The following is a 13,768-nucleotide window of genomic DNA, read 5'->3' on the forward strand; positions in this document are numbered from 1 at the left end:
CCATTCACACTGATCACACATTAGACTGATCAAATCAGACTCCTGGCCTGCTTCCTGACTAACTCAATTTGCTCTCATACGCTTCCCTTTTCACGCTGAGCACAAGCACGCACACATTTACACACACACAGACCAGGATGCACGCGTTAACGTGTGCACACTAACAGAAAACCAACAGAGAGTGGGGCAGTACCCATTGAGCTCTAATGAAAAGCAGAAAAAGCCGTTACCTTGGCAACTGCCAGCATACATCTTCAGGAGGACCCAGATTTCCTGTCTGACTGCGGTTGTATTGTTTTGGTTGTCTTTGATAGCCGCGGCATCCCTAGACGGATTATCTCACTGCTGGCAAGAATTTATGCAAAATCATCGCAAATTAAACAGCAGCCATTTGCACAGACAGGAAGTGCCACACAGAAAATCTTCAGGCATGGATTTCACACCTCCACCTAAACTCCTAAAACACACATGTAATCAGGGGGATCTGAGTGATTTCATCATGGCCTTGAGCCAGTTTCTCCTCTACGCATTCAGCTTTGGAGCCTCTCTGTAAGGAGAACACTGCTACTGAAAGCAGAGGATGACGGGAATTAAACTGTCAGAGTGATTTATCCAAATTATCCTCCAACATACAAAGAGTCGCTACGGTTTGAATGAACATGTTTATTGTGACACAACATCAACAGAAAAGCATTTTTTTTGCCAATGCAACCTGAATTAAAATGGAAACAGATATGCTATCAAAACACCAAACCACAGTGTTGACTGCTTTTTGTTTTTAAAGGATGAGATAACCCATACATTACAGAATAATCCACATACAGACAGTATCAACATGAAGTCATAGGTGTCTGGAATATATTTGATTTGTCAAAGCATTCGGGTACACGTTGTTGTCATCATTATCATTCTCATCACCATCATAATCAGATTATTATAATTGCCTGTGCTGTGTTATCTTTCTATGCTGGTCTAAACAGGAAATAAATCAGAACCCTGTGTGATTTCTCAGCATTTAGAAATGCAATGGAGGTCGGAGGAGGGGCAGGAGATTTACCTTTTTAAGGCTAATGTAGGTGCTGGTTGTAATTTAACCAACATTCATGACATGTAAAAAAAAAACCCACAAGGACAGTTAACAATCCCATCTTCAAGCTATAGATGTTCCCCTGTAGTTAAAAAAACACAGGGGATAATTAACTGTGTGCAGTCTACTCTCTATTGTGACATCTCTATCCTTGGGTTTTGTGTTTGTAGAGATGTTTCTGTAGGTGGCTATTATTGCACATGCTAAATGCTAACAGGACAAACAGGAAACACATGAGAGATTTCTGTATTTGTGTTTTTTGTGCCCAAGCTTTTCTTACTCTGAAATGGACAGGTCCAAATTGGGATAAAGGGTGATATCACATATTTCACTGCACCAATCAGCACAGTGCGACACAACTGCCACCAATCTGGTGTCCACACCCTTGCATTTTTTTCATCTTCAAACTTTAAGTCTTCGCAACCAGGCAACCCTGACTAAAGGGACATAACTGAAGGCAATTTTTCTCTCACTCTTTGCAGTCATACTCCTCAACACCTATGTAGACTTGATGTGTAAAATTGGTGGAGTTCTCCTTTAAATCTGGTCCTATTGCTTTTGAATGTGTAAAACTGTTAATGCTGAACATTTTATTATTTGCCTATATGGTAATTACCTGATTGCTGCTAATGGTTTATTTTGTCTGTGATTCATGACTTGGAATGGCTGTTGTACCTCTTTTTCTTGAGTGGATCACATAGTCATATTACTCTCTTAACACCTTTAATTACTTGTAGTGGCACATTTCTTCTTTTACTTAATGGACAGATCTTTTCCTTACACCTCTTACTGACTTCTGCAAGACAGTAGGTGACACAGTGGAGACACATCAACTGATAGGATCTACGGTCACGAAAACAGTACAAGTTGCTGATGTTGACAATAGAGTAACCTTGTGTGGGTTGTACATGAACAGGCACTGCTCTGCCGGGCACATGACTTGCCACTGGTTGGAGATTGACGTGTTCACTTCCTCCTTGGGTGAAAACCCTGAAAACTCCTTACCATAACCTTGCTAACATAAGACAGAACATGTGACATGCAGGACACGATGTGACTGATACATGGGCCCATATTTCACAGGTATATTGTGATTGACATTTATGTATATTGGTCAAAAGGGAAAAATACATTTCAGTGCAGAAATACTACATATATATTTCAAGTTAAATCTTAACATAATTAATGGTTGGAAATAGTGTTCCTGTTGTTAGCTGTAAATGAAGAATAAATTAATCCTTAAAGCTGAATTACACAATGTTGACAGGCCTCTAGCAGTTTTTTTCAATAGTTTGGTTTGTGACAAAATACCTTTAAAACTATCATCAGCCTCAGCTTCACTTTGTATTTAGCGCTAATTAGAAAGTGTTAGCATGCTAATGTGGTATAATATGACAGTGAGGACAGTAAACATTATACCTTGTAAATATCAGTATGTTAGCATCGTCACTGTGAGAGGTTGACGTGCTGATGTTAGCATTTAGCTCATAGCACTGCTTGTGATATAGTTGAGTCATATCTTTAGCCACACTAGTGAGGTGTCAGCTGGGTCCACAGTTCATTAATAATGAGGGGATTCTTATCAGAAATGTCATATGTTTATTTCAAAATACAAACACTGACTGATAACTTGCAAATATTGATGTTAGCATTGGTTTAAATAACTGAGTGTTAGTCTTGGTGTCATTTTTAGCATAGGTACACTGTACACTGAAAGTACTCTGTATTCTTCTGCAGTGGCACATGAAGAGTTTATTTTCACTTTTGAGACCTAAAGTTGTTGATGTTTTTATTTCCTTGTTCTTCTTATGCTGTTGAACTGCTACTAAACTCATGCTGCCCATTTACAAGCAGGCAAGCCCTTGTAGCAAAAATCACATGAATTCAGCAGAAGTTTTATTTACCTATCCTCTCACCAGGTTGGAGATTTTGGCAGCAGGAGGGGTTCTAAACAAATCCAATTACAGTCTCTATATGATGGATTGTCTGTGCTCTTTTCTGTAATTTCCCTTCTCTTGTGCTAATCCCAGTAAAAAACACATGAAGAAATAGCTAAAAATTATAATAAATCCAGACTGTGGTTCGCCCTTGGTTCATTTTGTTTTGCTAAGCTTTCCAAGCCTTAGGCTTTGGCTATTGCATGTCACCATCTGTCTCCTTATGCACATAAGTCTGTGCAGTTTATATTACACCCTGTCTCTGTGTGAAACAGAGCAATTCTTACTTGGAGGAGGACAGAGACTTGAATTTGGTGAGGTTATTTGGTTTTGAATGGCATTGTTGTCAGCTGGACAAACATACCAAACAACTACAAAAATGTCTTTGGGAGTTTTGACAAACCACTCCACAATTTTATAGTGTAGAGCGGAAACAATTAGTAATTGAAAAGATTAATTTAGTGATTTTGATAATTAACTAATTGTTTAAATCCCTTTTCAAACAAAAAAGCAAAAAATCTCTGGTTCCAACTTATTAAATATGAATATTTGGTGCTTTTCTTTCTATTACATGATAGTAAATGAAATATAAATTTAGTTGTGTCCCGTTTGTCAGACAGAACAAGCAATTTGAAGACATTGCTTTGGCCTCTGGTAAACAATGATGGACATATTTCACAATGCCTGACATTTCATGCAAACTGATTAAGAAGATATTGGAGGATTACTCAGTAATTACTTATTATTGTCCAAGTTATTCTAAAAATTCAGCATCGTCCACCTGCTGCAGCAGCCTCTTGTGATTCATGCCCCATAAATAGGAAAACACTGTATTTGGGAAGCTTTACTCTCTCTGAGCTAACTCTCTACAGTAAGACTGATCCAACAGCTCAGTGGCTCTGCTAGCAGCCAGGTCTTGGCTAATATCTCCTGAGCTTTCATTGATGTGTATCTGTTTAAGAAAAGACTTTGTATTCAGTGCTCAGTGGTTTAAATATACAAGTATTTACTTTGTAGGACTGGGTGTTAGGATGACAAATACCTACCAAGCAGATGTTTTGTCTCTTGTACAGAAAATGAACGTGCTCCACTATTAACAGAGAGAGCAAAGACTCAGTAGTCAAATAACTTTCTCAAAAGCTCAACTGGATCATGAACCAGAATATATTTATGTCATCTTCTCTTCTGTTCCTCCCTCTCAGACGGCCTATAAGCCCTGGCTGTGTGCTCAGTATTTCCCCACCTCCCAGCACTCCTGTCAGAAGAAGGTGCCGTGCCACCAGTACTGCCTGGAGGTCCAGCAGAGCTGTCCGTTCATCCTGCCTGATAATGACGACCTGATCCATGGCGGCAGCCCCAGCTTCATCTGCACAGGTTAATACCAACTCGCTACCCACTATTACTTCCTGTTTACAACAGTAGCAGATAAGTGCGGTCTGCGTGTTTGCATGTGTGGGTGTTTGCGTGGCCTTTCATTCTCTTCAGAGAAAACCTCCTAATTTAATTAATGTTTATGAACAGCATTTTATAAAAGGATCCACAGTATTAATTCCTCCAGAATGTGTGTCTCCATATTGACTCGATGGTATCCCTCTAGGAAAACAGAGAGGCTTTTCCAAAGGCTTTCTCATGACATCTAGTGGTGTGTTTGAGCACAGCTGAACTCACACAAGGACATTTTAACAATGCATTGATGTATTGAATTTGGCCTGTCCCTCAATATTTACTGCAGTTTATATTGTAGTAATCACCAAGGACTCTGCCTCAGAGAACCAGATGCTGGCTGTATGCCAACACATAAGTTATCTGGAAGATGAGCAACATAACAGCATCAGCTTAGAGGCACACACAAGTATTTTCAGTTTTTCTGGCTAAGAGCACAGCTCTGGTTGATGCTGGGTGGACCGGCGATGGGAATTATGTATGAATTAATTACCTAAGGGACTCAGTGGTTGTCATAAAAGGGTAATGTCAACAATGAAGTTGGACAACCTAAATTTATGCATTGGCAAGAAAAAGTGTGTGAATCCTTTTGAACGGCCTGTTTTTTTCATTGATTGATCATAAAATGTGATCTGATCTTAGGGATGATGTTTTCATGTTGACATGCAGTCACTTTTCACACCATACATAGTGCTGCATGTTCTTCCCAAACAATTCAACCATAGTTTCATCAGTCTACAAAACATTTTCCCAGTAGTGTTGTGGAGAGTCAAGCTGCTCTTTGACAAACTTCAGGGGCAGTGATGTGTTTTTGGAGAGCAGCTGCTTCCTCTATGGTGCAACCATGCTCCATGATCTGTGATGATGAACAGAGATGTTAACCAGCTCCAATGATTCCTTTAAGCCTTCAGCTGTTACTCTGAGCTTCTTTGTTACGTTACTTATCATTCTGCTTTGTGCTTTCAGAGTCATTTTAGTTGGCCACTTGTAGGGAGAGTAGAAACAGAACTTGTACAAATTTTTGTACATAAATGCAGGTAATTCCACAAGGTTCACTCACTTTTTCTTGCCCCCCTATTTCAGCTTTCTCTTGTAAAATGAATTTTAAAAAAATAATGAAATAACTGCAAATGAGTGGTTTAGTGTGCACAGTGGGTCATAAAAGTGCGCTTTATCATACAATTCAAGTCAAGGGGAAGGCTCACTGAAAATATTGGGCAACTCCCCCTCGTCCTTATGAGTGCATCAAAACCAACAGACTCTGTATATGCCCACATAGTCCTGAGAAGAGGTCTGATCAGGTAAAACACCTGGTGAACAGTGTTTGGGCAGAACCAAGTCAGTGACAAGCTGACTTGTTTATTCCTTGTTTAGCCAAAGACCTTTGTAACATTTTGCAACCTTAAATGTCCTTAAATAAAGAGTTTTAGTTATTGTTTCTTTAAATGTCCCTGTCCCAAATCTGCTTTCATTCGTCTACTTGTGTCTTAGTTCAGTGAGAACTACGTGAGCTTCGCCCAGTTTTCCCAGTGCAGATGAATGTGGGGACAGCTAGCTTTACATGCCGCCAACTTAAGAGTCATCAGCTAATGCAGTGACGTGTCACCCCTTGAGTGGTTGTGGTCAGTTCAGCTGACGGTCACTGTGTCTGGTTCTCCATGTTGTGATTAGAGCTACACACTTGGGTCTACTGGGTTTGATCCACCTACAGAGTTGAAAGATGTCCAGCAGGGTGTCTTGAAGTGTTGATTGATCGATCACAATCGCTGTGCTGCAATTAAACTATTTAATGTAAATTGGATTGTTGTAAAAACAGGTGCTGATGCAGGTGTTTTTAACTGAACCAGAACTGTTTTTAAGGCTTCATTCAGATGCCTTACGTCCATTTAATGCTGACATTGCTGACCAGAAGAGTGGCCGTATTAGATTATGCAAGTACTATATTAGTTTGGTTATTTATCAGGTTGATACTTTAAAAAAAAAACAAGTCATATATTACATACACCTACAGCTATATGACATTATCTAAACTTTATGTCACTTTTGCATTGCTGTAATGAAGTATTTTTATTTGTCAGGTATTAAATTAGCTGCAATAGCCAAAATCCTTAAACAATTACTCAGTTAATTAAATCATAAAATTAACAATACCACAATCTAGAATTAAATATAGTATGATTGTGGATTTTTTTTCCAGCCCTGATTGAATGGTTGTTATCTCAAAACTCTTTAGCTCAATGCCAGACACAATCCCAGTGTGCTTTGATGTGGCAGTGTTTTAACCAATCATTTGTAGGGTTAAAGGCTGGTGTAATTTTATATTGCTCTTATTGTCAACAAATCCTATGAAAAGACCAAAACCAACAATATGTTAGCTCATGTCTCAATACTTTTTTGACTTCCCCACTTGATGTAAAAATACACTGAAATGGTTTTTGGTACTTAAAACCACAATATAGCTTCTTACCGATATTGAAACATCAAATAAAAAGTGTAAAATATGGAACCTTTAAAATTTTCAATCAAGTTTCCATTGCTTTAAAGCAGTACTGTATAATCCTTGCCAAATTGCAGGTACGAAATATAATGTCAGCAAACTGAATCAGGACTGTTTAATTTACAGCAATATCTATTTAAAGATTGTGAGCATTAGCCATCATTGGCCACTGATCATACCAGACCAGGTAAGGCTGTAGCAGCAAAACACCTGAGTGTATTGAAGTGAGTAATTGTTTGTTTTACTGCTTATTCAACTTTTAATTTGTAAAAACAAGATTGTTGTTGTTTTGTCTTTCAAATGTTACATAGTGTTGCTTTTAAAAGGTTTCAGGCTTTTTGAAAAAAATGAATCTTTAATGCTTTACCTTGAGAATCTTAATGTCCTATCATCTAAAGGCTGGCAACCACAGGTATCAACCATCAGAAAACCACACCACCTTATAAATGCATGTACTGTACATATAGCTGGGAAAAGTCAGCATTTTTCAACCCGTGTCATCTGTTTCTCAGGACTCTTGGGAGATCATCCATCAGACAGTGAGGCGGAGTGCTGCGATGTCCGATGGGACTCCAAAATGGACAACCCTTCAGGTGGGACACTAAAAAGGACTGCTTCTTCCTGCCAGCCCGAAGGGGCCTCAGTCACCTCTGCCGCTACCCCTAGAGTTTGCAGCGGGCGACTGAAGATCTGCCTGCTGGCCCTTGTCCTCCTACACACTGTCATCATCATTTCAGCCTCCCATAATTCTACATTGGTGGGTATGGCTGCCATTTTCTCACCAGAGGAGAGTGCTTCTAATGAGGAGTGAACCTTGGGTTGAATCAAGGCTGGAGCTTGTAAAGAGTGATGTCTCTCAAGAGCATTATGGCTTTTACAATGTCATGGCTGCCAGGGACACGTCTGGCGAGACATGCTGGAAATGCCTCTACAATCTGTCGCAGATGAACCATCAACCACAGGAAGTGGGAGGGTTTTAACTGGAGCTAAGGGTGCTGGGATAGGACATCAACGAACCGAGATGTTTGAGAACCACCCCCTAAAGAACTGACCTCTTGCCACTTGAAACCTGCTCATTGTTTCTATTCCATCCAAATGTTTTCTAGCATATTGTCCCTCCTCTCCTTCCCTTCCTTCCTCCCTTCTGTCCGTCCACCCTCTCCCTCCATTTTCAGTGTGTGCGTGTGTGGATGGCATTTCAAAGAAAAAAACGGACATTGATGAAGTGTGCACTCCCGCTCATCATTACCCTTAGATTTTTGCTGCATTATTTTCAGGTGCCAGAATGTTTTGACATATCAACTGTGTTCCACTTACTACTCTCCATCACCTTTGAGGCATCTAAACTACCTTGTATATGATGTTGCTCGAGGGCCTGCCAGGACCAGCTCACCCATCCTTCATTTGGGTCTCTGAAAAACAACATGTTTGTGATTCTTCTATATTCAGATGTTCAGCTTGTATTTCATTCCACCAGATTTTTTCTCAACCTCTTACGACGGTACATGCCTACATGTTTTTGGACCTAAAGTGCTCTGAGACTGGCGCACTCTCTCTTTTAACTTGTTGGGCCATTGAGCAAGTTAGGAGGGATGAAGGTAGTGACGGTTCAGCTCATGATTACAGGGTGTTGCAGGAGTTGATGCCGAGCTTAGTTGCCATCAGTTTACCTCAGACGGTAGTGTTGTTGTTGCATACAGGCAGCCCAGTGGCTTGTCTTAATGCCACAGTGTGTATTTTGAGAGTATGTGACTGCAGGGACAACCCAGTGACACTAGAGGGCAATTGCATGAAGTCAAAACACTAGGAGCCTCATTTATCGACCATGCATAAACTATTTTCTACACACAGAATCTAATTAATCATTTTCTTCTTCAGGTACCACCAAAGTAACCACTGACTCCTAAACTGCAAACACACAAACCACAACTCAACATTTAATCATAGATCATAGATAATCATAGATAGATAGTCTATATCTTCAACTTTAGCTTTGTTACAAGAAAAATCTAAATCAAATTTTACAGATATGGTTGGAACACACAAAGGGGGTGTAGCTTAGTCAAGTTAAGTCATAAATTTGCCTCAAGGGGCTTTACAACCTGTATAGCATACACCATCCTCTATCCTTGGACCCTTGAATACAGCACAATACAGATCTTGGGAGGTGTAGAACTATTTGCCTCCACCTACACCTCCCTCACCTGTTGTCAGATCAGAGGGTGAAGGATAAGGGTTAAATGGATAAATTAGACCTAAACCACATTCTTTGGAAATGCCAACTGACCCCTACACCAATGCACACCTCTTACTAAGATATCCCTATTACTAATAAGTGCAGATTTATAAGATGGGTGGATTGGTGGAAGTTACCCCTAATCACATTTGATTGAATAAATTCAAATGCAAGATAAGCATCACAAATGCTTTTTACATTTTATCAGAAAAGAAAAGAGATGGATTTGGATATGAAAATATTAGTGTGTGTCTTTAATGTCTCTGTTTTGTCTGGCTACTGTAGTACTGTATTACTGAGCACCTGTGGCTCCATATGAGAGATCCAGAGGAATAACGTTATAACCTGTTAGGTTTCGGAACCATTCATTTTACTTAGTTTAACTAAGACATGGTTATGCTGATTTTTTTTAAATGCAACAAATAAAAAGTAAAATTCAATACTTTGAATAACACTAAAATGCTACAGCTAATCTCTATTTTATGTATTGCAGTTTATTCTGTGATCATTGTGTAAAGTCAGTTAATTTTTATCTTATCTGTATCATAATTTACTTTAGAAAAAGCAGGACATAGAAGCATCAAATAAAGGTGTTTGGTTTTAGGGGATTTCATGTAGTTCTATGATAATCTAGGATTTTATCTACAAAATGTTTTAAGGGAGAAGGTTTGTCAATAGACAGCCTATTTACAGTAACAACAGTAACAACAGACAATATTGTTCAGAACAAACAAACTTGTTCAGATGGTAGGGAGATGTTCATGAATTGTGCACACCACATTACCCACAGTCTAACTGCATTCACAGTTGACAACCACAACAAATGAATTGTGTAAATGTTGTAGGACACAGTAAAACAATAAATAACACCAGTAACACTGCAGTAACACATGTAAAATTCGACTAATGACCTTTAGGCTGTTTCCCCAGAATGTGTCTTTATCTTTCTCTGTCTCTATTTTAAATTACACAACTCTACTTTAAGGCTGCTATTTTCATAGGGATGTGGTTGACCGTTGAGTCGTTTTGGTATCTTAATGAGCCTTTATTTGCACCAACAGATGAGATTTATCATTGATCACTGCATGAAGGTGTAATCAAACTATGTTTGGTAAATACCAATGTTCTTCATCTTGGACATTTAGAACTCGTCCTGCACTTGGTTTGATAAATGAGGCCCCATATCTTTGAGTGCCTCTCTGCTGTGTAAAGCCCAGGAGGCAGATACTGAACACAGATGTGTTAGTGTCCTACTTTGTGGCTTCTTCGCTACTGACAGCTCGACTTCTAAGTATCGTAATTGAGCAAGTGACCACGAACCACCCAATCAATCAATATGTCAACTTTAAATCACCCTTAGACAAGCTGATCAACCACTATCTTTCACAGACTAGCAAAGGGCTGTGTTAGTGTCAGGGTGCAAGGAGTGTGAGGAGTTTTAAAGGGCTGATCCATCCAGTTTTGTTCTGTTTTCTTGCATGGCTGCTGCTAATAAAGTGCACATTGACATGAGGACAGGTCACACAGGGACTGAGAAGGGATTAAATTCCCATTTTTAGCTAGAGATTGGACAGAAAAATAGATCTATTCAATACTAAAATCTGATACCATGAGCAACTAGCGATGTACCAAAAAGTAAAACAAAGGATGCCAAATCTTAATATTTTTTGTCCTTCATCCTAGTTGCCTCTAATGATCAGTTACAGACAAATTGGAGTTATTCTTAAGCTTCAAATCGTTCTTGGCTGTGAAAATGAGGTATCAGTGCCTCCTCCCTTCCCCATTAACAGCTTGACCTTACCTCACCTCACATCACGTATTGACCATTGATTTGCTCTTCACACACACACAAACAGCATCAGAGTGGGATGTCACATGGAAGTCAAGTCTACGCTTGCCTCTGGATTTCAAGACACAGTTCTTAGACTTAGCCCCCAGTTTACTTTCCGACCCTGTTTTGCTTGATATTCTCATGTGATGTGTTGTTTAGTTTGTTTGTTTTCCTTGAGAAACTGTGTCGACGGTAACTACTTTCGCTTGAAGACAGCAGCAGATGTAACAGGCCCAGAGTTTGTGCTCCGTCCCTCCATAGTCCTGTGGATCTATGCAGAAGAACCCCACCCAACTAACCCACCCACTTTCCCTTAACCACCACCACCACAAACCCCTTGTCCTTTCTGTTGTAAATATGTCCTGAGGATGTGGGATCCCAAAATGGCCTCCTCCCCTTCCCCAATCCCCCAACCCCCCTACCTCAACCCCACCCACCCCCCACCCCACTGTTGGAATCTCAGTGTGTTATGTTTGCCTCCTTGGTTTTTGTCTGTTTTTTGAGATTTTTGCCGCATTTTTCTGTTGTCTAAAGCAGTGGTGTGAGTTGATGAGTAGGACTAAGTTGGATGTAAAAAAGATGAGATAAAGAGGTCTTAAGAAAATTATACAAAAAAAATGAAGCTTGAATTGAAGAAAGGGTTCAAATATAGAGAAAAAATTATGATAAAGTTGTCATATTGTCATACTAGAGATGCTTTAGTTTGCTAATTTTATTTCTTTTTTTTCTACAAAGACTTGGATGAAATTATTTATAAAATGCGTCCCACGAGTCATGATCTTTTTTGGACGTAAAACAAATACATTTATTAACATTTTGTTCAAAAGAAAATAAATATAAATTATGTTAAACATTACTGGTGTTTGTATTTTTTTCAGTGAAGCGTTCAATGTTGGGAAAAAAATACGATAATACAAAATAATGATTAATATGAATCCATTGTGTAAAACATGTAAATAATACTATAATTAAATTAGCTGATTGATTTGAACACTGATGTTGCTCTTGCTAACAGGAGCTAACTGGCTAAATCTGGCAGATGTTGAGCTTGCTAAATTAATTGGTCTGTAGGTATTTAATTGGCTGAGAGGTGAGAGGGCAGAACAAAACCAGTGTCATGGAAAAATTAGGACATAGATAACAGTATTAAATGGGGAAAATGCCATTATGAAATAAAAACAGACTTGATCTGGCATTTTGAAATAAGATTGTCTATTGAGAAACAGAAATTAAGTCTTATCTTATGAAAATAAGAATGAAATTACATAACAATAATTTGAGTGTTAATCATTGCTTACATTATTCAACAATTTCTTGTTTCATTTATATCTTTATTCAAGTGATAATTAAAAAGAAAAATATTGAACATAAATCATCTGAAGGCAAATACAATCCAGCAGAGGGCAGTATAGCATCATATCTTAAAATTCAGACCACAACATGTCTCCATGAAGCAGGTATTATGAACAACTACTGTATGCCCTATCATGCCTTAACTTGAACGTCATCTCTCATTCCTATTCATTCTCTGATCCTGTTTGCTTTTCGTCAGGTCAGCTTTAAACAGGGCATTTTCTGTCCTTCACTGAGGAGATCTTCCTCACCCTGACTGTTACATCAAGAGTAAAACATCATTAGAGTGTCAAACACTGATTTCTCACTTGTGGGCATCACCACCTTGATGAAGTCTTGATGTTTCTACAGAAAGGCAAAACATCTGGAGTAAATGAAAATAAATAAATAGATTGCAGCTTGCAAGCTTTTTAAAATGAATGCTTCTTTCAGTATTAATCTGACAGGCTTAGATTTGGCCTGTGAGTGAATGTTAAGTTTTATTATTAGCCCAGTGCATATTTTAATATATTAACTTGCAGTTATTTGTGTTTATTTAGGGTACCATACTTTCAAGAAGGTTGTATTAATGGCATCATGTGTGGGTTTCATGACCAGATGCAGCAACTTAATGCCAGGTATTCTCACAGAGAAAGTCTTCACATCAATGTTTTGTCTTAATTAGATCTTTAGAGGTACTGGCCTCTCAAGATTTTGTAACCTTTCAACAGAGCCAGACTTGCTTATTCCAGACTTTATTCTGAGCGAAGTTAGATATGAAAGAAGTCCTGTCCTCATCATGATGCTGCAGAGTACACCCTTTAACTCTGGACAAAACCAGCTCTCCTGAATGCAGACTTACTGGTGGATAACAACCCCCTCAATGGTAATGTTGATGGCTAAGAACAAACAAGTAAGTATAGCAACTGGTAGTCACCTTTCTAGCAGACTGACTCGGTAATGTCAGTTATACAGCGGGGAACTGTCAGGTCCTTCTAGGTCTTCAAAGGAGGCCAAGCTATCAGAATTTTTCCTTACCAATTCTAATTTTAATTTCTAATTTTCTCTTCTAATTCTAGTTTTAGCCTCATTTTCTATCAACTTGGCTTCAGAAATCAAAAGGTTACTGTCTCAAAATCATGTAAGTAGAGTTATCTGATCAGATGTCTTTTTATGTTGTAGTTGTTGTTTAGGCAGAGAAAGGGTTAGCTGGCTCAACTTCATAACTGGGACAGAGGACCTGAACCCCCAATAGCCACATGTGTTTGTTTAGAAAGTGGCAGGTGAATTAACCAATCATATTTTGACTTGCAGTGTGTAGGACCAAAAATCATTGCCCTTGGGGCAGGTGTATTCAATTAAAATTCAAGGAGGTCCAGTTAGATAAAATATACATACATACATA

At 38.8% G+C, this 13,768-nt stretch overlaps 1 protein-coding gene across 1 annotated transcript in view; it reads left to right on the plus strand.

The window, feature by feature from the left end:
* The window catches only part of nalf1a (NALCN channel auxiliary factor 1a), a 41,832-nt gene extending 29,945 nt beyond the window's left edge, over positions 1-11,887 (plus strand). Inside the window, exons 2-3 of the mRNA XM_071464326.1 lie at positions 4,227-4,398; positions 7,477-11,887. Coding sequence (XP_071320427.1) covers positions 4,227-4,398; positions 7,477-7,775 — 471 coding nt within the window. The 3' untranslated portion in view covers positions 7,776-11,887. The remainder of the gene's footprint in view (positions 1-4,226; positions 4,399-7,476) is intronic.
* Positions 11,888-13,768: the final 1,881 nt, after the last annotated feature.

This window comes from Trachinotus anak, unplaced genomic scaffold (assembly GCF_046630095.1).
Source record: "Trachinotus anak isolate AG129_WGS33_773 ecotype Australia unplaced genomic scaffold, CSIRO_AGI_Tana_v1 ptg000026l, whole genome shotgun sequence".
NCBI classification, from domain to species: Eukaryota; Metazoa; Chordata; class Actinopteri; order Carangiformes; family Carangidae; genus Trachinotus; species Trachinotus anak.